Source organism: Trachurus trachurus (genome assembly GCF_905171665.1).
Source record: "Trachurus trachurus genome assembly, chromosome: 16".
Taxonomy (NCBI): Eukaryota; Metazoa; Chordata; class Actinopteri; order Carangiformes; family Carangidae; genus Trachurus; species Trachurus trachurus.
This window is the reverse complement of record NC_139902.1, coordinates 25,125,990-25,151,628: the sequence shown is the minus strand read 5'-3', so window position 1 is coordinate 25,151,628 and position 25,639 is coordinate 25,125,990. Positions and strand designations below refer to the sequence as shown.

The following is a 25,639-nucleotide window of genomic DNA, read 5'->3' as shown; positions in this document are numbered from 1 at the left end:
AAAAATCGAATTAATATTGGACTGAAATCCAGTTTAGGTGGTCTTAATATATGACACCTGAGGATGTTTCTTTGTCAAACTCTGACTTTGGTTGTATCTTATTTAGTCATGAGATTTAACTGTGAAAGAGAAATAGCTATCTTGGTTTCTTTAATGTCAATCACGGAAACAGCACACTTTATTTCCAGTGTTATAGTATGTACAGTATGTAGTCGTGAACATAGGTGGAGTGAAGCTCTATCCTCCTCTCATTACATAAAAACATTATACATACCGTAATACCTCCCTGCTGATTGTGAGGGGGTGTTAGAAATACGTAGAGCACAGGCTCTGCAGAGTATCCGTCCTGTAGGATGTGGTCACATTAACTTGTGTTAAAGTGAACTGCTGTAGTGTTTAATGAGGAATCACACAGTTTAAAGTTCAGGTGACTTTCCTCCCACACGTCCCACCGTCTCATCTGTCTCCTATTGTGTGAAAATCCTCATTTGTTGTCGGTTTTCTTTTCTCCCACTTTATCTGTAAAAGTTTGAGACAAAGTCACAGGAAAGAGAACGGGAGCTCAATCTTTACACTGCACACACACACACACTCCCGCCCTTGCCCCATCTCTCTCCATTTATCTCCCTCTCTGCCTCTCGGGGGACGTGGAAGTCATATTGTCAGAATGCCCTCTGCTCGGCACGGTGACGCATTGTGTCGGCTCTGTCCTCCTCAGGTCAAAACGAGTCGGGAATAGCGGTCCATGATGACAGGATCTATGTGGTCGGAGGGTACTCCATTTGGACCAACGAGCCTCTGGCGTGCATTCAGGTGAGACACTGGGCTTTTTGGATTTATGGGGAAAAAAAGTTGTGATACTTAAGAGTGATCAGATGTGGATATGAATCCACATGCTGCTCAGACTGTGGAGTGAAACAGCAGCTACACTAATTATAAAATCAATCTCCATTGCTTTTAATTACAACATACATCTTGTATTGTTGCTACACATTGAGTTAAGGGTCAATCAGTTTCGGGAAATGGTAGCTACGTCTTTTATTCCCAACTAGCCTCATTTTATCCTTAAAAAGCAGAACTGTATGATTGTGAAGTTCTGTGGAGATAGAAAAAGGTTATGTAAGTGCGGCCAATTTAAATCTTATTTCTCTACAGTGTAAATGTGAGAATGATTGTTGTAGGAATTGTTGGCTTAGAGGGCGCTTGAAGACCGAGCTGTAAGAGATGTGTGGTATTCTTTTCAAGTCTGTGTGAAAACAACCAACATCCAACCAATAGTTGTTAATTTCACTCTGACCCTGGAACAGACTGACACTGCCACAGTGCAACCATTCTGTCATATTCACATCTAAGGAGTTTATGATGAGATCTGTTTGAACATCCTCTTTCCAGGTGCTGGATCTGAGCTCGGAGGGGAAGGAGGAGGTTTTCTACGGGCCAACGCTGCCATTCGCCTCCAACGGAATAGCAGCTTGTTTCCTCCCTGCTCCTTACTTCACCTGCCCAAACCTACAGACTCTACAAGTACCCCATCACAGAATAGGTGCTGTTTAAAAACCACTGACAAACAAAACTTCTCAAAGCAAGAACTTATAATCAGAGGATGAAGGAGCCTCCGCTCCTCAACGCCGGACTGTCACTATCTGCAAATGTGACTGACAAAAATGCACCCCGATCATCGTAATCATCTGGAACCTGTCACATCAGCGCGCGGGGATTTCTCTGAGACCCAAATGTAATAACATGATTTTCCTGATCTACAAGAGCCATGTTATTCTGCAAGCTTCTAGGAACTCAGACACAGGCGGCTGTCATAATAAAACAGTATTACTGTTGTATTTCCCCAAAGGCAGATGCCATTCATGATGTCCAGCAAAAGACGAGATGAGCAAGTTAAGGAAAAAAATAACGCAAGAGGGATTATAATTCCCCAAGAAGACAGGAACAAAATGCCAATCTTATTACCAATTAATTGATATGTTGGGAAGTGCTGAGTTGCTTAATTGTCCACGAGTCATTTTTTTTTTAACACATCATGGGGCTATAGGAGCTTTTATAGATAAAATAACAACATAATGTCTCCATCAAACCACTATAATCACTTAGATGGCTTGAAAACAACATGAGTAGAACATGTTTTTCCAGATTTAAAGGAGAGAGCCTGAGAGAGAGAGCGCGTTTTCTCACTGACTGACTTGTACTTGTATTACCGATCGGTTTACCAACTATCAATCGCCTGATCAATTGCTCATTGGTGCGTGAATGACCGTGTAATGTTTGATTTAGTCCAAATAAGGTAAAAAAAGAAACAAAACGATTTTTTGCAACAGTGTGTATGACATCAACCTGTGTAAGTGTGAGATTTTTATTACGCTCAGGACCTAAGACTGTTTAAATGAATGTTTGGTCGTTATTTGTCGTTATTCAGACGATATCTGCTGAATATCCTCCAAAGTGTGTATATGATATGATTAAATACTACATTATGCTGATTTTCAAAAAACATACTCTGAGCAAAAGAGTGAAAACATGATCCCTGCACTTCCCTCGTCTGTCCAAAACAATGTCTGAAAGAATACATGCAAAAGTTTTCAGAATAAAGACATACATAAATAGCTCTGGGATGTATTTTATGGGTATTTTAACAGCTGTAACACGGGAGAAGAGGGGAGGTGACTCGCTTTCTGTGAGAATTATTTAGCAGCAATAGATAATTTAACACTAATTTGAAGCATCACCTCTGCTGCTATCCTTCTATATGAATTCTCCAACCACCTCTGATACTGTTGGAGAGAAGGAACGCAGTGGAGCAGACAGCTGCTCAGATGAAGGGATGCATTGCAGTTTGATGAGGCTGGAAAATGACTAGCAATGACAGAAAATGGGACTTGGTGATTGTGGGAGACAGGAGTGAGACTTCATGTGATTAGGTGCAAACTAAAGCCGGATTGCATGAGATTGCTGCGACTTGGAAAAGGCGAGAGGGAGAATTGGAACAAACAGTACTCTCCTGTACTTTTTTTTTTTTTTTTTTTGCCACTGAACTCTTTGGGTTCGCCCACGACTGTCATCAAATCTGTAATTCTGAGTGCCAAGTGAGTAGAAACAGATCCAGCACCTTATGGAATAAGCACAAATAGTCTGTTCTCACTTCAATGCTCACATTGCTCATTTCTCTTACTATAGAACTGAGATGAAAAGGTATATTGACTGGTAAGAGCGCATTCACATTTACTGCCACAATTTATTACATTATTAATACATCTGTCCAAATGAAGAACGACATGTTCTTCCTTTACAACATGTACATTATATACAATCTGGTCGTGTTAGACTAGTAGTCCATGATTGGAGCACATTAGGCTCTCACACTGAGAGCTTCACATTTCGGTAAATACAGATAAGTAAGAGATGAGGCCTCTGGACACATCACCACAGCTGCAGATATCCATGCAGTTTTGTTTTCCAGCATAAATTATCACAGTAATGAAATGCACTAACCCCTTAGATTCTGTAAGATGTCTTAGTCTGCAGCACTGTAGATGCAGTTTTCTGATGACCAACTCAAGAAATGTAGAAAAAAAAGGAGGTTGGTATGACTAAGAAATGTTTCTTGGAGCTGGTGCCAGGTCCTGGAGTTGGTCCTCTTTTTTAACTTTTCAGTCCACTTCCAAACTGGCGAGTTCAGCCTGCCCACTCTCCCCGAGGAGGCACAGCAACTTCTTATATGCACTCCTGTTACACAGAGAATGAAGCAGTCACATTAGTGGTCTCATTCAGTAAAGCACACAGCCACTGAAAATGTCTAGTTCAGCACAGAACCCAGATTTATTGTCTAGACAATTTAAAAATAGTTTAAGGCGATGAATACTGTCTATGTGGCGCCCGGGACGGATGCTATGATTCATGTGCTTTCTCACCTCAAGGCGATGTTCTTGCCCAGCCCTCTCTTGCGCTCGGTGTTTCTCAGACTCAGAGACAGGTTGGGAATGAGAGCCCGAACCACAGAGGGATCTAAAACAGCCACCGTCTCCAGTACGCCGTACACCTGCCTGTCGTACACTCCCGCATTCTCCTCCACAAACGATCTGGGGGGCACCGGGGTGACACAAACAGTGAAAACAATGATGCAGGCATGCAAACTGGTCAGGGGTGAAAAAGGTGACAAGGGTACGCGGACGTGCGCGCGCGCGGAAAAGTGAATTTCGTAGTTTGTGTTATAAGTGCAACCAGAGGCATTTTGAATTAATAAATACACTACAAAATAACTTACCATATACAAACATTTATTGGTAAACAATAGAAAAAAAACTTCATAAGGATCAACAGTAGGACTATTTACAGTTCAACATCATAAAAAAGTTCATTTTTTTTTCTTTTTGGCCTGCACAAGGACCTCACAGGCCCTCTTCAAATCATAACATAAAATAAAATTCACTCAAGCGGTAATTTTTATCGATCGATCAGCTGTGTTTACACAGAGCGATCGATCAGCTGTGTTTACACAGAGCGTGTCGCACTCTGACCGCTGCTGTTTAGGTGGAGTGGGTGCTTGCGTGTAGCGTGTGCTCGCTGTGACTCTGGAGCTGTGTCCCAGCTGCAGCCTGAACTGACACACAGCTTCGGACTCGGATGCTGCGTTAGCTAATGTTACCTTAGCTCGCCGTCATGCCGTGCTCTGACCTGTCTCGTCCTCTTCATGGAGCGTGTTTGATTACATGTAGGACGCTAGAGGGCACCGAGTGCTTTGTTGTGCTCTGTCTTTCAATTCAATGAAACTTTATTGATCGCTAAAATGTTATGGGAACTGTGTGCCGTTGTAAAACCTCACCAGAGGGAACGGAAAAGAACGGAGTAACGCAGCGTTCGGTAACGGAAACGGAGTTACTGATTTTAAAAAAGCAACGCGTTACGTTATTAGTTACTGAAAAAAGGTAACCCAACACTGATCATCAGTCAAATTTTAGCATTTTAGCTTCAGAAGAAACTGTTGATATTAATTATTACCTTGCCGCAATTTCCACCGAGTGGGAGATACGAGGCGGGGGGAGGGACGGAGAGGGAGAGAAGGGTTCGCCCTCCTCACTTATGATTGGTGATGGGGCTTCTCTCACACGCCACTCTTGTCAGTCATTTGTTGTCACGAGAAGAGAGTGGCGGCAAATAAATCTGTGGTCCGGGTCTTGTGTTGTTTTGAGGTTCACAGTCCCACTCGCTAGTTGACATGCTCGGCTCGGCCCGAGACACCCCCCCCCCCCCATCAAATTTTTTCTCCTCGGATCTACGCGATTCAGAAGAATGACCCATTTCGATTTCAAAACGGCGAATTTCGCCGAAAGGTGGCAAGTTTGCATGCCTGATGATGGATAGCATAGACATGAATGTCAGAGAGAGATTGTTTTACTCTGTGCTTGCAACAACACATACATGGTGCAGGTATTTATTGGTGGCCATCGTTGTTGGTTACCTTAACACAGTGATCATCTGCTCACATGGTCCCTCTGTAGATGCAGCGGCGGCACATCGCTCCACCACAAGCTGTAAAGCATCTGTACTCGTCCTCCTCACTGCACACAAGACAAACACTCACATGATTCAAACTGAAAACTGAAAGTATTAGTATTAAAGGGATAGTTCAACATTTTGGCAATTTGGCCCATTGCCATAATCCCTATAACTCCTATAACTCATCAAAAACACAATCCAACAACTCCAAAAGGCTCTCGTGGACAAGTTGTGACCTGCACATTCACCGCACTATGAGATAATAATAGAACATTACGAGACGGAGTTGTTTTCGAGGTAAATTCATGCAAAACCACTGATGCGTGTTCCCGTCGAGGGCAGTTTTTCGGCAAACAGTCTCTGCAATTGCCTCTAAAACAACTTTGTCTCATAATTTTCCGTTATTATCTCATAGCGTGGTGAATGTTCAGGTCACAACTTGCCCACCAGAGCGTTTTGGAGTTGTTGGATTGTGTATTTGGTGAGTTTGATGAGGGAAACCAAGAAATCCCATTAGCCTCCGTAGCGTAGCTCTGAGCAGCTCGCGGCTCTGCTCCGCCATTCTAAAAATAGCTTGCACCGACAATTAAAGGTAACGAACCTACTCTTAAAACTATTTGCCAATTTTCCAAAATGTTGAACTATCCCTTTAATAGTATAACTGCTATGGTATATAAATATAAATCAATATTGATGCAAAATAAGTTCTTTAATGTTTGCTTTGTAACAAAAACAAGTCACCATCATGTCTAAGATAACTTCAGGTTATTTACTAACTAAACCATCCTCGTGGTCCTTCACCACAACATTATGCCAGTCAGGGTGGACTGCCACATAGAGACCTTCCTATTAAAAGTGGGGTGACATGATGGAGCATGGTTCTTACAACACGTAAAAGAGTGACTGAGAGTATGCACCGGACTCACACAAGAGTGAAGTAGGAAAAAAAACAACTTTGCTCTAATTTTCAGATTTGTTTGCGTCCCTTACCCTGTGGTTCGTTGACGAGCATCACACAGCGGAGCAGAGAGGGGAGGGGCAAAGTGAGGAGGGCGGGGTCTGAGTCATTATTTCGTCTGAGAAGCTCCAACAGGAACATCATGACCGATGCCAGGCGGGGGGGAGGGGCGTGACCTTTCATCTGTAGGAAGTTCTCACTGTAAAAGTCAGAGAGGAGCTTTTTGAATAGTTTTATAAGAATAAAATGGGAGCATGATAAATAAAAGATGACAATTGCCTGTTCCTGATTGGCTAGTGTCACTCACTCATAGTACATTGATTTGCTAGAAATTAGTATTGGGTGTAAAAAATACAATGTGGATGGGAAATCCGTGTCAAAGTCACGTGATTGGGGTGAAATGGCGGGAAAAGCTCATTCCAGTTGTGGAGACGTACCACAGCACCTCCAGGATAGTTCTCCTCAGCGCTGCCCCCTGGGTGATTGAGTTGGCCCCGCAGGCGCCCAGAAGCACCGGGTGGTTGGCGATGACGCCCATGGAAGGCGAGGCAGGCAGGAAATGGTCCAGATATCTGCGGGTAACAGAGCGGAGCTGCTGCTTCAGGTGGGCACCCTGAGACTGAGACACGCTGGAAGCCACTGACAAACCCTGCAGGAGAATCAAGTCAAAGTGTCAGAACGGGAGCATCTGAGCAAATTACAGACAGATGAGATGAGTGATGATGACAGGGGTTTTTGATTGTGGTTTCAGTTCTCTATGTGTCTGTCCTCACCTGTAGATACAGAGGCAGGGTGTCCCTGAGAGCTTTATCCTGCTGTGTGAGGTGGTGGGGGAGCAGCAGACTGTCCACGATACGGAACAGCAGCTGCTGGGCTTTGGATGTGGCCAGCAGGGGGCTCCAGTGCTTCACTATACAGCCTGGATCACACAGAACAGAGTCAAAGGGAGAGATACACACAACTGTAATAATTCTTTAGCCCTGGCTGCGTGTGACTCAGAGCACATTGTAAAAACAGAGAAAACAAAGAGCCCCAGAAGATTTGTCTCCTGTAAACCTGTGTTTGAGGTAAATGGACTGTACGCTTACCAACAGCCCAGTAGGCCAGCTGCAGTCCCTCTTGGTTCTTGCTGACCAGAACAGGTTTAATGTGTTTGAGGATGTCTCCAATATAGTCCAAGGCTCTGGTCACCATGGCTGAACGCTCAGACAAGACCTGCAGTCCACTGTACACACAGCCGACAGCCTGACACCACCAGAGAGAGCAGATAAAAGAAATTCATAGAAACATTTGCATGTACAGTACATTCAGGCCCCTGTAGCACAGGCCAGATAAGACACTGATATGTTAAACATATAGTGCACACTTATGTAAAGGCACATGGGGTATGTTTTACTTAGATATGCCGAGTACAATATGTCATATATGCACAAATTAAGAAAAACAGATCATCTCAGGGACGTAAAGGCCTGTGTATGAGGTGCATAAGTATTTCATGTTCTTGTCAAATCTAAAATATACATGTCAGCTGCTGTGAGGTTGAGCTACTGTACCTTGACAAACATCTCCAGGGCTGAAGTGGACTCGAGCCTGCTGGCTGTGGGCTGTAGGCCAGCTCTCTGCACAAGACCGTCCACTTCAGGGAGCCTCAGCACAAGCCGGGTCAGCTCACCCAACTGCTCCTCCACAGCACGACCTGGAAAACACACAGGCACAATAATGAAAATGTATATTATATCTCTCTCTTGAAGTTTAGGTCCTGAGACAAAGGGCTGACCACACACAAATATGATTCCCTCTGGGTTTGTCTTCTGTGTTTTATATTTTATAGCTCAATAAATCCTCAAGTTACAAATACTGCAGCTTGGTTTAGAGATATGACTATAAAATGTACAAATACAACTAAAATATTTATCACACTCTGGGACTCTGTTGAGTTGTACAGTATTACCTGTTCTGCTGTCAGACCCATCTGGGTTCTTGTGAAGGTGCTGCTGTAGAACACATCTGAACCAGGCCCTGACCGACAGGCTCTGTGCTGAACCAACATCGCTGCTCAGTGAAGACACCAGCTCACTGGAAAAGACAAATTCAACATGTAGCTATACACACAACTATTATGTTTAGTGCTGTGAAGTGTTGATGAACATTCAAACATTCAATATGTGAGCACAGGTGAGGGATGTGAATAAAAACATGAGCTATATATTGTCAGGACACTTTTATGTCAGTGTTAAAATTAACACTTAATGCCTCATTGTGCTGAAGTCACATTTTTCCTTCTGTGCCAAGTCTCAAAAATACATAAACATTGAAATTCTCTCATTTCCTCTGAGTTGACTTACAGTTTTAATGATGAGTCAAGAAGGATAGAGGGAGGGAGACATTTCTATCCAAGGTGTGGTAATTTAATTAAATTCTCGCATGAATGAAACCATTACTTCATTTTATAAATTACACATTAGTAACAGCTCGAACTGTGGAGAAACTTGGCTGGCTGGGGCTTTCACACAATAAACACAAACAGTGTCCTTGTTCTGCCTTTTCATATTCAGGTGTAGCACCTTAATATCACTTGGCACGGTCCAAGACGACCTCAGAGGTTGAAAAAGTCATGTTGTTTTGTACCCTTGAGTGTTATTTTGAAGATACACTGTTTTCTGTTTAGGGGCACAGTTGCAATTTCTTCATTAAAACCCATTTTTTTATGATACCAAGGACACTTACTGTCTAATTTATTAACTGTGTATCTACCAATAAACCTACAGGGAAAAGCTATTCTGTCAAGTGCTGTGCATTATGATGAAGCTTGATAGCTGACAGGGACAGAGGAGTGCATCATCCAATCATCTGCCTAACCTGACGCTTTTCCACGAGGAGCGATGAGTTAAAGGTGTTGTGTGATTGATGTACAGGCACAATGGGCAGATCTGAGAGGATAACTGTACCTGTTCTGGAGCAGATGGGGAAGGTAGCGAGTCACCAGAAGAGGGTGAACCATGTCGTCCCAGCCAAAGCATTGCATGATAGACTGGGTTGGGTTGGGCTGAAGGTCCTGAGGGGCCGAGCTGGGCAGATCAAAGGCCAGCAGGGTGAATCCTGAGGAAGATGAAATTAGTTTTTTCATTTATTTGTTGATTGAGATGGGACAATGCATATTAATGAACACTGCATACATGAGATATGCAGTGTAAATACACCGGAGTTAGCAAGAATGCTTATATTTCATCCGTAGTCCCCAAACAAGAAACAAAACAATTAACAATACAAGTTCCTAAAAAACATCACAAAATCATAATAGACCAATACATAAAAAGCCAAAACCATATAAATGTGTACAATGTACAATCATGTATACACATATATACACATGATTGTACATATATTGGTTATATAAACATACAGTTATACACACAAGGGAGATCCTAGACTGAACATGATTACAGATGCTCACAGGTTTGTTTGTCTATAAATGACAAAAAAAGTAAATACACTCACGCTTGATAAAAAATGAAGCATGCGTCTTATTTATTTATTTTTTTAACTCTTTTCTTTTCTATGTTTTCAGAGTCTGTAATACGTAGAAAGATCTTATCCCGCTACCTAATGACAGACGATCCGCTCTGCCTACAACGGTGGTGTAAACTCACAATCAGTATCAGCCGACACAAATATATTTTAGCTGAACTTCTGTCCAAAACTCTTGTGCTCTCCTCCGCCCTGTCTTTCTCCAGCTGTCTCTCTCTTCTACTCAATGTCTTTTTTTTCTCCTCCCACTTGGTGTGACTGACCTGCAGCAGCATCTGCCAGCTGTGCTGGAGGGGTCTGTGAGAGGCGTAGGCTGCGCAGGAAGGGAAAGAAGTGCGCCCAGAGGGCCGCTGCTACCGCTAGGTGGCGCTCTTTCACCACACTGTTGGCAGCAGGAGCCCAGGCCAAGGCGGGCGCTGACTGGACACTGCGCTGATGGACCCGTCTGCAAGGACACAGACACACACACACACACAAAGACAGCAGATAAAACAAATCTTACCGATGCAAAGTCCAAACATAGTGCTCCCTCTTGTGTACAACACTCACGCCCCCCCAGCTCCACCCTCTACTTTCTCAAATCCTTTTGCTCCCCCGTTTCTCCCTTTCACTACTTCTTCATGTGTTTTCCCCTCTCTTCTCTCATGGGGGATTACTGGTGCGGCGGTGCGCTGCAGTGTGGAGCAGCGCTGGATGGGAGTGGAGGTGGAGGGAAGGAGAGGAGGATATTATAGCCACAGAGTGGAGCCTAATGCTGATCCCATGTACACAGACTATACTTTGGCTCTTCTGGCTCATCCCTGGCCCTGGCCCCAGCCGCTACAGCAGCCCCACAGTGGCTGGCATTAGCCCAGATAAGCAGCTGAAGGAGCTGTAATCTCATTTAGACTGGAGATGATCCTCCTGTCCCCCTCATTCGCCCGGATGGGGGTGTGGGGACGGAGGTGTGCTGGGAGAGAGGAGGAAAGAATAGAGGAACTAGCAAACCCCCCTTCAATCCCATCCTCAACCACACACTCTAGTCTGCTACTATGGTACACACACACACACACCTCAGCGGTGCCTTCCCTTCCAGCAAGGTTGCATCTAATCCAGAGAGAGCTGAGACAATCGATTAGAGTCTGAATTCATTAGCCTCGTTACTACTGCGGAATGGGCCTTTCACACCCATCAACCCTCATTGTACAAGACATCGTCAGAGACCCCACTTAATCCTCCTCACTGCGGCTTCTTACAATGTGTACACACAAACACACACACACACCCAACACACCATTAGGGACCCCGTTTAACCCTTCCCCCAGCCGCATCCAACATACAGACGCATGAAAATGAAAATATAGCATCCTAATCATGACAGACAGAGAGGGATGCAATCCAGCCACAAGTTAGACTTCTGTCTTTTTCTCGGAAATCCATCCATCTGTACCAAAATGTCTCATAGCGCTTGCGGTGTGTCCTTGACTTTGAAAACAAGAGGCTCAACATCCGGTAAAAATGTCTTAATGCTCACAAAGGAAAAAGGCTTCACAGGGAGGATTGTATTTTATCCAGCCAAGGAGATGGGGATTAATTGTTTGTACCAAAAACAGATCCAACAGGGCGTCCCCGGTGCCAGCTCACCTCATCAACCAGTGCCACCCACACCCTCCCACAGCAGAGAGGGTCATGGGAAGGAATCAAACTGAGGAATTATGCCTGGGACTGGCTCCTTGCCTCAGCACCATGGCGATGGCTATCAAGAGTGAACGTTCGGACCCTCCGCCCGCCGCCGCCTCAGCCATTGGCAGAATAATTCTCTTAATGTGTGCAGATTCCACACGGCTCTTAATAGACATAATGATGCACAGGCTAAATTTGCCAGGCTACATAATTACCCATTAATTGTGTCACAGAAAAGGCATTAATCACAAAAGAGATACCGAGAATTGCCAGGCCGAAGAATTATGTTTAATTTGGCGGGACGGATTGGAAAGCGAGAGCATGGTATTTTTTTTATTTTATTTGGTTAAATGGGTCAGTGTGGTCCGGGCAATAACACAGGGGGCCTCTGGGAGTTCTCTTCTTCTCTCTCCTTGGCCATTAATGTGCAAATGTGTGCCCTCCAACCCCAAGATCTGAGATGGGAAGTTTGGGAATTAGCAGCACTAACCAGATAGTGTGTTATGGGAGCCCCGGAATTGAAATAAGAGGAGCGCGCTTGGGTTAATGTTTCAGTTCTGGTGTGTGTGTGTGTGGGGCAGTTGTGTAGGTTTGTGTGTGTGCAAGGTGGAAAGAGGTGGAATGCATACACTGGAGAATTAAAGCAATCATTCACCTACATGAAACAGTGAGAGGGCTTGGTAACACTTAACTTTACTTTACAATGTCTGTATTCAAGTGTTTACCTTTTGTAAGTAGTTTAAGAGGTGGTGACAGTTTCAGCACTCACTGACACTACACACAAACACACGCACACACACACACAATGTATTTCTAAGGGCATAAAACTATTTAAGAGATAACATGCATATTTAAAAATGCAGCAAAACCAGGAACATGTACTCAGAAGGGACTTCTACACTGTTATACTATAGGACTAGTGCTAGAATACTTGCCTAGATTTATGTACATCTTTACAGTCTTCAATGTAAAGCTGGTCTACACAGTGTTTTAATGTGTTATACCAGGTGAAATTGAATCTACAATGTAAAATGTGTCACTATTATGAGTGTAGATAAGATATTTTCATTCTATCCTACAGCTCTTCTCAGTCTCATGGAGTTTTTTTTTGTGTCTTCCTGCACGTAACTGTCCAGCCCCAACAGAGTGACAATGGTAGCAACATATACGCAAATGTCGAAGCAAATTAGATTAGGGTTATATGTACATTAGGTTATGTGACCTAATCTAAACATAATGGCGAAAGTATATGACTGTCTCTGCTCATCCAAGTGGAGACTGTAACTCTCCCTTACGTCCCAGAGCACTATCTGTGCAGCAGATCTGTCTCCTCTCTCCTCTCTCTCCTGTTACGTGCTTTGTCTTGAGGTTACATCATACTACTTACTATCACCATGTTCACTGGAAAGCGGAGGGTTATTGTGAAATTAAACACCGGCAGACAAGGAAACACGGCTTAGTGCTCCACCATCAGATTTAGCTCAGACGCATGGAAAGATCATACATCGTTTATCACTTCATAAACTTACGGTCTCACCTGACTTCTATCCACTGTCACCTCTGTTCCCGCCTCCGCTTCCCCACATAAACAGACACTGTTCCCGCTGAAGCTCTCTGACCCTCCGCCGGGGTCGTTCATGTAACGAACACCTGTGTCCTACAGCTGAACCCGTCCCGACGCCCCGCTGACCACAGTCTCTGAACGGGCCCACAGCACTGCCGCTGTCCCCATGACCACAGGAGGGTCCATGGAGGGTCTCTCGGGCCTGTAACTCTATTCAGGGCTCTGGCAGCACCTGGTGAGGGTGACCCGGAGGCCACCAGGCCTCCTGAGACTAACAGGGGGCCTCAATGCAACATAAGGTCTTTTACAGACGTTCATTCCTGCTGACAGCACAATCCAGCTATTGTCAGTATGAGAAGTGAGTGATCTCTGAAGTGCGTTGTGATGAGCAGATGAGAAATCACTCTCCTCTGCTGTGGCCACTTATCAGATTTAAATGAAAACTTAGTTTGGCCTTGGACAGAAAACATTTCATGTAATTCTGAGGGGTAGAGCTGTCAGTGAAAGAAAACAATTGTAGAACTGAGGACAAGAAAGAGACACCAGGGAGGGAGATGAGTATTTCCATCAGCTGTCTCACCTGAGCTGGGCGAGGACAACCTGCAGAAATCCCAGGGCAGAGTTCAGCTCTGACTGGCGGCAGGCGGGTAGCAACCAATCGAATCCCTCGTTTAGTAGCTTCTCCTCCGACAGACTGAGACCGTTGCTCGTCTCAAACACTTCGGACACGCCATCCAGATAGGAGCCGAGTGGCCCCCAGAGGGCCAGTTTGCGAGAGACCTCTGTGGTTTTATTGTAGAACTCTTTGGCTGTCTCATTAAAGGAGGAAGCCAGCCAGCTCGCCTGGGCACCGACGTCCAGACCTCGCTCCTGGAAGAGTTCATACCATGTCAGAAAATATCAACTGAAAGAACTTGAAAGTAAAAAAATAAAATAAAAAAAATAAAAATCCTTTGTTGTATGCCAAACTTATAAAAAATATACATCCAGATGCATTTCAACAACTAGCATATGCATTTTGTGAAGATTTTTTTTGATTAAAAGGGATACATCACCCAAAATTGATAATTCACCAATTTTCTACTCACCGTCATGCCAAGGAAGGGTTCGGAGAACTTTCGGAGTTATCAAAACGCTTTTGGAGTTCCAGGGGGGGTCCGGCTGGAGATGGTTTTTCATATAATGGCGGTGGATAGAGTTCACTTTTGAATTGTCCAAAACACACACTATGAAACATCCAGATACCTCCATACAGCTCGTCCATATTGACCCAAGTGTCCTGAAGCCGCCACGTCAAAAAGCTGTTCAGAAAAAAATAATTTGATCTCTGTTTTTAGTCTTGTTGTAGCAGTAGCTCCCAGTGGCTCTGCTGATGTTTATGCGCATGCACAAGATTTGCTGCGAGATGTTCTTCCGTGTTTACATACATCCAATGGTTTATGTTTACGTATGTAAACGACGAACGAACATCTCACAGCAAATCTCGTGCATGCAACAACAAGGCTAAAAACAGAGATCACATTTTTCTGAACAACTTTTTCATGTTGTGGCTTCAGGACACTTGGGTCAGTATGGACAAGCAGTATGGAGGGATCTGGATGTTTCATCGTGTGTGTTTTGGATGATTCAAAAGTGAGCACTATCCGCCGCCATTATATGAAAATCCGTTGCCAGCTGGACCCCCCCTGGAACCCCTAAAGAGTTTTGATGACTCTCCAAACCCTTCCTTGGCATGACGGTGAGTAGAAAATTGGTGAATTGTCGATTTTGAGTGAAGTATCCCTTTAACAAACCTACCTGGAACAACAAAAGTAGAGAAAGCTGTCCCCTCCAGACAAGGGTGCGGTGCCCAGGAGGGCAGTTGGAGGGAAGGAGGCCTAGCAGCTCGCAGGCCCTGCTGGCCACGTCCTCCAGCTCTACCTGGCAGGCAACCACCAGAAACAGCAGCAGGAAGTTGTTGAGGCCCGTCTCCGACAGCTCCTGCATCTTCTTTGAGGAGAACTTGGAGTAAATCCTGGAAAAAACAGAGAAAAATTGAAGGAAGAGTGAACAAATGTTTTAAAATATATCTTAAGGGGCACCGTTTGGGTCAGTGGGGTTGAGCAGGCAACCTATGTGCAGAGACTATTAGTCCTCGCTGCAGCCGATGGCCCTTTGCTGCATGTCATTCCCTGTCTCTCTCAACTATCCTGTCAATTAAAGGCAAAAAGCCCCCAAAATATATATTTAAAAGATCAGATCAGTGACAGAATACACTGTCTGTGGTTTATATGATTTAATCTGAAGCAAGATAATGGTTTAAATTATCTTTAAATTTAAATTTCCGTGTATTACTTCAACTGACCAACTGGTGAGGAGTGATTTGTTCTTGTGAAACCCCTGAATTGAAATACTCACTAACTGAACTTTCTACCCCCACCACCACCTGCCTCCATCACCCGCTCACCTCCAGGGGAGAGGCTGGGCTGCCCAGCCAATGTGTGTCCTGTGTGTGTGTGTGTGAGTGTGTGTGAGAGAGAGAGAGGGAGAGAAAAAGCGAGAAAGGGAGGAAGAATAGAGAACCACCCAGCACGCTGTTAGATCCTGCGGGCACTGTGGAGAAATGCCTTTAAAGATCATGTTAAATGTCAGAGACACTCAGACACACAGCAGTAGGCGCTTGGTCCCTCTCTCTACAGCCAAACCAATTTACTGCAACACCAGAGAGAGATCAATAAAAACCAAACACACACATGCATTGCCACACATTCAGCTTGCTGCTTGCTCGCCTGGCAGGGAAACACAGAAGGCTTGGAGCCCCCCCTCACCCCCTCCCCACTCCCTCCACTCCCCTCCTCCTTCTCCATCCCACCTCCCAAACACAGATGCAGCCCACACAGGTGAGCAAAGCTGCTGTTTAGGTCAAAACACAAACAGCGAGCATCCCAAGACAAACTCCCTGTAAGAAGTATGACTGGTAGAAAAGACGTGGAGGAAAAACGAGAGAGGGATTGAGAAGGACCAGGTTAACACCGAAATCAGCTTAGTTACAGCCACAGAGGGCTGGAAAAGGAGAAGGTGGCCAAGCATGCAGTCGGTGTGAAGGGAGGGAGATTTAAATAGATGAATGGGTAATATGTAACAGGGATATAAGCAGCGCGCTGGGAGGCAGCAGTGGGGATTTTCTGTGTTCTCCCAACCTGTCTGTCTGTTTGTTTATTCCGGACAGCTTTTTTTTCCGGAGGCGAGCAGATGCTCCTAACTCCCTGCGTTGGAGATCAACATGCTCACAGTCGATCCCATTAATGCGGTCGTCGCGGGTGTCCCGCAGCGCCCGGCCAGGAGTGGGAACTCTGCCGAAACGTTGTAGCGATGCAGTCGGCACGCCTCGCGCCTCCTGAGGAGGAGGAGGAGGAGGAGGAGGAGGAGGCAGTGGTGATAGTTTTGGTGGAGGGAGGTGGAGGAGGGGAGTGGAGGAGGGGAGGAGAGGGGGGCAAACCTGGAACTGTCCCAGCCCAGCCTGGTTGTTGCCAGACTGCCTACCACCCACACCCCCCCCACTCCCTCCTCCACTCCCCACCACCCAAAGCTCCCCTCTCTATCCGTGTTGGAAACCAACACAGCTTCGTTAAGGCGAATTAACCGCCACGCTCGTTAGCTAATTAGCCCTCATGTCTGCAGTGCTACTGAGCACATTCCAGACAGAGGGAAGTCATTAGGCAGATTTATCTACGGCTGCCACTCTCTGGCGCCCAGCCGGCCTGGGATATAGGATAGTCCTGGTCCAGCGCTTGGTTCTGATGTACACATCAGCTTGTGATCTTTCCCTCCTGTCTTTTCTTCTTACTTTCCATCACAAAGACACGCTCTCTCTCTCTCTCCATCCGAGGGGCCTTACATACTCTGAAACCATGTCACTCCTCTGGGGAGCAGGTGCACAGAGTGTGTGTGCATCAGTAGGAGGCTCCTTGGCTCTGGTCTGTGCTGAAGAGCAGGTGGTTGACTCCTGAGACACCTGCTCCACTGGGGGGCCTGAGTAAATATCAAAGATGCACTGGGAGACCGCGGTGCACCTGGCACCCACACAAACAAGGCTGAAAAAGCATGATAGTGTGCAAACACACATGTTGTTTGTGTATTCATGCAAGTATGCACCTAGACACACACACACAAACACACAAATTCAAACACATCACGTATTAGAAGATCAAGGGGAAGAAGAAATCCTACAAAGCCTAGCCCTGATTAGTAATCACTCCTCACAGCCTCCACACCAGGTTTTTCCTTCAAAAAACCGATATGGTGTGGAGTTGACTGGCTGGTCACGAGACCCACTTTTCATGGTGAAAAGTGAACGTGAAGACTGAGCGAGAACTACAAAGCCTTCCAGACATCTCTCCATCCTCACCTTCCTTTGATCTGTCTCTGCGGGACTCCACCAGCCCTGTCCTGGGCGAGGCACAGGGCCAACACTCGGAGGAAGATGTGGAAGGAGTTGGCTGAGCGGTAGAGCTGGGTGTGTCCTGGAGAATGGAGGGGAGAGGGGGAGCAGCAGCTGCGGGCCTGCTCCGACAGAGCCAGGGGCGTCTTGCACAAAGTACCCAGACCAGACATGCCGAGCCAGGGCACGGCGAAGGAGGCGCTCTGGAATGGAGGGAAAGGAGATACTGTAACTGTACAAGGCCCTGGTCATGACCTTAAAGTAAATGTGCTGGATGGCTGATTTTAGGGAACTTCTTTATAATTATTATTATTTATGAAAGAGACTTTAGAGTGTGTCATAAAAACTATAAATATTTTGCAATTCATAATAACAATCTAACAATCGTGTTGTAGTGAATGAGTATTTTCACTTTTATTTTGAAATGTCAGTGAAATGGAAGCTGGAAAATGTCTGAGCAGCTGCTGAGGAGGAAAGAGTGAAGAAAAAGAGCCAAACTCTGTATTTTAGTTTCAGTTAGGCTACCATTACTTTAGTTTGTACCCTATAATATAGGAACAAACTTCCTAAAGTGTCTCAACCTGCTGGGCAGCATTCGGTTTATTAAGAAACAATGTCAACAAGGTTATTACAACCCAAAGTTTAACACCACATGTCCTTTTTTACTTATAATCTCCTCTCCTTCAGCGCTCACATTCTCACTACAGCTGTTCTGTTGTAGGTAAACACGCGCACAATCTGGGCCAGATTTGAGTGTTCACACTGCTTTGAAAAAATCTGACCTGGTCACTTGACCCCGGATTTGGGCCACTTTTGTCTGCAGTCTGAATGTAGCCTCAAGATCTGAGCTAAACCCTGTACTCCCTTACCCTAAATAAAACAGTAGGAGATGACAGCAGCAAAACAGAAGCAAAGCATTGAAGACTGTCATGTCAAAAAGTGGATGCTGACTTAATCTTAATCTGACTGTTGGCATTCTGTAGAGGCTTAAAATGAGGTAACAAATCAAATTTGTGCAACCATCTGAATTATATCATCAGATGACCACAGTATGCTCACCAGATTTTTGCTGTAGTAGTCCCAGAGAGCAGACACAGCGCTGGTGCTGGGTGCCCAGAGGAGACAGAGACTGAAACAGCAGTGGACATGCACCCTAACCTGCTCCTCTGCCAGACCCCCCTGTGAGTACACAAACAAAAACACACATACATGTTGTTTAATTCATTATGCAATCAATAAAAATGTATTAAAAACAACAAGCCTGAAAGGCTGCTTCAAGCTGAGGCAGTGCTGACCTTGGGATTACAAGTTAACTTGATCAGCTCTTCCACAAAAGCCCAGTTGTCGCCCAGATGTTTCTGTAGATGTAGATAAAATGGGATGATGATGAAAAGTAGATGAAATGTCTTCAAAGCAACAACTGAAATACAAAATTGAATTTTGTCTCGCAAAGTGAATTACATGAACTAACATGTATCATTCACTACATTATGGACAAAACTGAGGATTCTTCCAATGGTTTTTAACATAGGTAATGTAAAATTTCCAGTGGTTAACAGTAAAATTTAACTGATAAGCTTCAGTTTATATGAATGAAATTGAAAACATGCATTGGTTACTCAAGTGCAAAAATAAAACTCTCAATATTCCACACTGGTCACCCACACTCTTATATTGCCAAGGTTTTATGCAACAAAGTATCTTCAGGGAACAATACTGTGTAATTCTTGGTTTCTTACCTCATTCTGGATCACGCCGTTACGACTGTACTGGCCTAACATGGCTAAATGAGTGACGAGCCACCACGTGAATCCCAGAGGGTCTTTACAGTGAGGGGGGAGGCCACTGAACTGCTCAGCTGGAGGCTTCCCTGCAACCAGAGGCCTCAGTAACAAGTTCATGTAGCTCCAGAAAGACTAGAAAGATAATGGGAAACAGGTGTAGGTTAATGTATTATGGACAGAGTCAAATTTTATTGTGTGACTGACTGTGAATGTGTGTGTATTTAAATTACCTGTGTGTGCAACACTTTATTCCTGTACTCCAGAAGGTGCATGAGTAGGACCCACAGCTCTTTAGTGCAGCAGCAAAGGTAGTGATGGCTGCTCAGAGCCTCTGTAGGCCTTACCTGGAAATCAACAGGATTAATTTATCACCAGTTTTGGAGCATAATGTTTGTTATATGCAGTTTCCATCCAGGTTCTGCTAATTGTGTGGAAAAACAGTTGTACTTTCAGATACAAAAAAGCCAAATAAACCACTAATGCATCATACCAGTAAGATGAAATGGTTTGTGGCCAGCCACCCACCTTGTTATATTTGCCTATGGCCAGACCAGTAAGGTCACACAGCAGACAGCACAGGTGTTCCTCAAACAGACTGGCATCAGTCAGGTTCTCTCCCGTCAGGTTCACAAACTGGTGGGCGTAAACCACCTGGCCTGAAGACATGAACAGATAATATTACAAAAAGCTTGTTCCTATGATAAAGACCAACTACACAACACAAACCTCAAATTCTGTGATGTGTGGTTTCAGTTTGCTGTTAGGTGTAAATATCTGACACATACCTTGCATCTTATGACTAAGTAGGTGAAGGATTTCCAAGATTGACCAGTGGATGTCGAGATGAAGGTGTAACAAATGCCAAGATGGAGGGAAAATCTGTAGAGGAATGCAGAATAGCATTACCAGAAAAATCATTGGTCGTGTGGCCACATGAGTCATTCCTCCTCACAGTGATAATATTAATTCCTTTGCTGTGTAAAGCTTAATTACAGTCATGCCATTTGCACTTTTGCAATATGTGCTCCCACGCCCTTTGTCCTTTACAGGGTAACCTGACGCTTATGGAACATATGCTTTACATACACTCACCTAATTAAGTCAGTGCATGCACTAGACTGAGATCTGAGATCTATGCAGGCTAAGCAATATTCAGTTGTACCTTTCCCTGGTTCTGTATTGTGAAGGAACTCTGAACATTGGCTGGCAGGTCTTTGAGTCGCCCTACGAGGAGAGTGATACCGAACAATTCCTCCAGAAGAGCAGAGGGGAACTGAGCCTCCAGTTCCTCATAGGGGTGGGATGGACATGCATCCAGGAAGTTGGATGGTTCCAGATACCTGGACAGACACAGAGAGGATGTTAATGTCCAAATAAATATTTGAAAGCAGTAAAAGCAGTTGTAATTTAAAACAAACAAACAAAAAAAAAACATTAGGTACCAGTATTGACATTAAATTCAAAGGAATACCTGAATACGAAGACTTTGACAAATTGAAGAAATGAAATGCACTGCTGCCTGAGGTCTTCTGCTTCATAGTGGAGGTTGCCAGCTTGGCCTAAAACACACAATGGATGCTGTGAGGAGTATTCATAATGCTCATGTAAAACAAGCCCATAGGATCTGATATGACTCCAACACTAGACCCCAATGAGCTCTTGATGAAAGGCTGAACTCATATGCTGAAACACCTGGAGATAGCTGAATAACAAATATGTTAGTTTCAAAGAAACTAACCCTTACTTGTACACTGTCACCCAGCCAGATGATGATGTATGATGATGTATGATATGTTTTGTGTGTGCTGTATATAAAAATTATGTAGAACATGCAGGGAGCATAATGTGTAGCGAAATCACGTTTTGCACCCGATATTTCAAAATCCCAGTTCCCTGTTTGCACTATAGACAGTATCTATGCCAATATGCCTACTATTCATTAACTTACTGAACTAAAGAAAAAAACAACACATAAAAACTTACCAAAGTCGTGTGAGCTGGACTGCACCAAAGTCTCCAGCCTGTAAATCTTTTGTCTGAAATATACCAAAGAGCAGGTATGTTTTTCAAACACAAGCTCTTGTTGCTAGAGGACTTTCAGATTAGAACATAACAAATGTTTTTATTTTAGAAGCAAACTGAGACAAAGATTTGTTTTTGTTTCTTACCTGAACAGACCAAAGAGCACCTTTGTTGATTCTACCAATGCTGTCTCCGTTACCCAGGGGAAGCCAAAAATCTCCACTGTGTCTGTCTCATACTCTGCAGGGGCTGGGTCAAGATGCAACAGCAGCCTACAGAGAGGATGCACATCACTTATGATATTACAATGGTGAAGGAGGTGAATTTCATTTGCGCAAAGTATCAAAAACTGACCTTTGAAAAACAACAGTATTTACCTCCAAGGGGGGCAAAATGTTTTGTTTGTGACTACTGTGAATTGACAGTGACTATACCGTTTCAGGGAGCCTCTAACAGCGTATCCTTCTGTGGAGAGCGCCCCAGTGGGTTCATCCTTTGTTTCAGAGCAGCAGAAACAAGGCGGCTGGGCTGGTGTTAGCTCACATAGGCTGTCCGCTGCAAAGGGGGAAACTGGAGGGGTGAGGGACTGGCTGAAGTCGTCTGCCATGTTGTCAGTGCAGAATCAGAATCCCCTATAATAAGAAAAAACCCTGTCAGACACTGCAAGAAATTGTTGCACAGGTAAAATGTTATAAATAATATAAATCCCTGCAATCATGAATGTTATAATGCTTAGTTTGTGTTTAAGATGTTGAGGAAGGTGATGTTTTAACTTTTGGAGACTGCAGTCTGTGGTACTATTGGACTGTGCTATATGCACATATGCGTTCCTTTCTTTTTTGTTCACCGCACTTATATCAGTGAGATTTGGCTAAATAACACCTCTCATCTGCACACTTGCTTATTCATGCAGTTATCAAATCACCCAATCATGTGACATTACAGAAAGCCATCCATCCAACCCATATAATATCAAACATCAGAATAAGGAATGTGACTGTTGGTGCTTGACGGGACTGGTCGGTCGGTCGGTGTATCTCTGAAACTGCTGATCTCCTGGGATTTTCATGCACAACAGTCCCTTGAGTTTAGCCAGAGAAAAGAGAAAGAAAAAAAACATCCAGGCTGTTCAGCTGATGGAAACGCCTTGTTGATGAGAGAGGTTAAGGGGAGAATGGCCAGACGACTGGTTAGAGCTGACAGACTACGAATAACTCAGATAACCACTTTTTACAACTGTGGTGAATAGAAAAGCACCACAGAAAGCAAGCAGTACATGTTATACATTGAGGCGGATTGGTCTTAAACAGCAGAGGACCGTGTTGAGCTCCAACCATGTCAGTCAATAACATAAATCTGAGGTCGTAGTGGACACACACACTCATCAAAACTGGACTAGAGAAACAACATAGTCTGGTCTGATGAGTCTCACAGATGGTAGTGTCACAATTTGCGCCTTGGCTGCCTTGTGTCGACCGTCCAGTCTGCTGCTGGTGGTGGTGGCGTAATGGTGTGGGGAATATTTTCTTGGCATACTTTGGGTCCATTAATACCAAATCAATCACTGCTTGTATGCCACAGTCTGAGTATTGTTGCTGACCATGTGCATTTACCCCATGTCACAGAGCAAAAAAACGACAACAACAACGAGTTCAGTATTCCTCAGTGACCTCTTCTTTCTGTAATTTGAATAACGTACATCACGTTTGATATGTGAAAAAATGGCAACATGGATGTGCAGCTGACAGATGTGTATGAAGTCATGCCAACATGAATGTATGCGACGAGGAACTGAGGCTGTTTTGAGAGAAAAAAAGGAGTAACTAGGCTGTAAAGAGTTATTATTAAAGAGCTTGGTGAGTGTACGGATGTGTTTGTACACAACAGAGAAATTTACAATGCAATATACAAACTAAGAGGTCAGAAGAGTGAACTCATAATGAGTACAACAGCAAAAGGAAAACAGCAGCGACAAGTGAGTAAAAACACACAACACCACCCTCAAGAAACATGAATGTAACTGATACATCGACAAACCTTGTATTTTAGCCCCCTCCGTGGAGTTATATTGTGTAAATTCCTATTAAAATACGAAGATTACACCGCTGTCATCTCGCCGTTGTTGTTTGGGTTTTTCGGTCTCTCCCGCGCGTCCACAGTACGCATGCGCAAACTCACTCCGCCTTCGCTGATTGGTCGGAAGTTTCACAGTGGGCGGGGCTTCGTCTGCGTCACTCTACATAGAGCAAGAGGTCTCACTGCCGCGAGCTTCCTTCGTCGTGTTATTTCTCTCGGGTAGTATCTGTTGTTGTTGTAGTGTTGTCTGTCTTTTTGTCCAGCAACACTTCTCGGTGACTTTTATTTCTCGAAAGGTGTTCATGGATGAAAGTGTACTGTTCTCTTCCGAGTTTGTCCATTTATAGTCGTTTTTTCCCTTTCTTTGACACATTTAAAGAGTTTTAAGGTTGAAATATACTTAAACCAAACACGAGAGAGAGAGAAACACGAGCACACGTGACAAATGCTGCTAAAGCACGTCTAAATTGTAATTAAAACATTCTCGCATACACTTGCTGCTAATGCACAGGGCACCTGTTCCTCTGTAGGGCTGTCACAAAGTCACTTGTTGTCCTCTCCCCCCCCTCAGTGTCACTGCAGGGGTTCCGCACAAATGAATACAAAATAATGCAGCGGTTAAAGTAGAATTTTATCCATGCCAGCCCTAATTTCCATATGCAGATCCGTCTCTCCCAACAGTCCCTCTCGCCATCGCACCATTTCTTGCATTCTAATGCATTCTCACATCTTTACAAAATCCCCCCTTCCGCCACCTGCCGTGGATGTGCTCATTTTTGTCGACTTACAAAGCGTTATTTCTGCACGGTTTGACTTGTCCGGTGAGGAGATGAATGCATGTACGGTAGATGCGGTGTTTTGCATGCAGCCCTCAGTTAATTTGCACGTTTTACTACCAGGAGGACTCAATGGAGGAGACAATAAAAAATGGACGCGTCGGGAGATTTTTTTTCTTTCTTTCCCTTTTCCGATGCATCGACCTCCTGCACTGCTCTCAACAGGAGGCAGCTCGTCTGTGTAAAGGCTCAGTCGTCTGGATGAGAAAGGTAAATGCTTCTTTTCTGTTCCTACGCTACAAACCCATTCACTCCTTTCGAAGCACCGTCGGACATGGAGGGAGTGAGATTTTTACCTGTTTCACCCCTCCCCTCTCCTCTCCCTCTCCCTCACATGTAGTTTCCCTGTGCAGGCTTGATGCACTGTCTGACTAGACTAGGATTTTCATGTTACAAGACACTACTAATTGGAAACATTTACAAATTCACCACCATTATTATTATGACCAAGGTATGGAAGGATCATAATGGATGCGATGGGATGGGGCTAGTAGCATAACTTGTTGGGATTAACTGCAGCTGTCTGGGGGTTTCTGATAAATTTAAATTGTGTGTAAAGGAGAGATTATGCAATGCAGCCAACATATGGACCACTGTTAAATTAAGCATAAGGCTAATAAACACTCACACAGGTGTTTCATTTATGCCTGATTAACTCTCAGGCAAGTTGTTTTTGTGGGGGGAACCATGCTGAGGAGAGACTACTCTATTAAAAGACATTTTGACTTGGTGAAAGTAGAAATCAGAACTAATATACAGTAACAAACAAACAAAACAATACAGTTAATGCCAGTCAAAGAACAGGTACAAAACCAAGGCCCTGGCGGGCACACCCAAACCAGGTGCAACCAAATTAGCATTGTGATTTGATAAAGAAATGTAATATACTAAAGTATAACTTTTTTCTCTTTTTTTTGCTTTACATAGGCTATATTATCATTCTATAACATGTGTGTGTAGCCTATGTGTGTGCAGCCTAGTGGTGCTATCAGGATTGTGGCTAACGTTAGTTAGCTTAACTGTTAGCTGAAAACACTATCCAAACACTGTACACAACCTAGCTAGTAGTTACCTAGCTAAAATCGCCTACAGTAGCTACACCAGCCAGTTGACTTTATTTTTTTTACCTCCTGATTTGAGGTAAAAGAATGAAAAGAAAGTTTCCCCCCTCATTTGATGTTAAGGTAAAGGTAGATCTTTTAACTTTTTTGTTCATTGAGTGTTCATTGTCTTATTTTATTATCTTTTGTCAACATTTCCTGCTGTTGCCAATTACACCTCAAC

General features: G+C 44.2%; 2 protein-coding genes across 2 annotated transcripts in view; one reads left to right on the top strand and one right to left on the bottom strand.

Moving 5' to 3' along the window:
* klhl32 (kelch-like family member 32) overlaps positions 1-2,453 on the top strand; it is a 30,819-nt gene extending 28,366 nt beyond the window's left edge. The window contains exons 9-10 of the mRNA XM_083990515.1: positions 719-813; positions 1,393-2,453. Of these exons, the coding sequence (XP_083846641.1) occupies positions 719-813; positions 1,393-1,554 (257 nt within the window). The 3' untranslated portion in view covers positions 1,555-2,453. The remainder of the gene's footprint in view (positions 1-718; positions 814-1,392) is intronic.
* Positions 2,454-3,659: 1,206 nt separating this feature from the next.
* On the bottom strand, positions 3,660-22,050 carry mms22l (MMS22-like, DNA repair protein; the record flags this gene model as incomplete). Its single annotated transcript, XM_083989251.1, has 25 exons — positions 3,660-3,735; positions 3,921-4,088; positions 5,468-5,567; positions 6,496-6,662; positions 6,901-7,112; positions 7,237-7,382; positions 7,552-7,708; positions 8,017-8,159; positions 8,415-8,539; positions 9,412-9,562; positions 10,255-10,436; positions 13,798-14,087; positions 15,015-15,231; positions 17,605-17,840; positions 18,697-18,816; positions 18,933-18,995; positions 19,377-19,553; positions 19,652-19,765; positions 19,947-20,077; positions 20,207-20,300; positions 20,584-20,761; positions 20,893-20,980; positions 21,405-21,457; positions 21,590-21,715; positions 21,878-22,050. 25 exons carry the CDS (start codon positions 22,048-22,050, stop codon positions 3,660-3,662), a joined length of 3,687 nt encoding a protein of 1,228 aa, XP_083845377.1.
* Between the last annotated feature and the right edge of the window lie 3,589 nt (positions 22,051-25,639).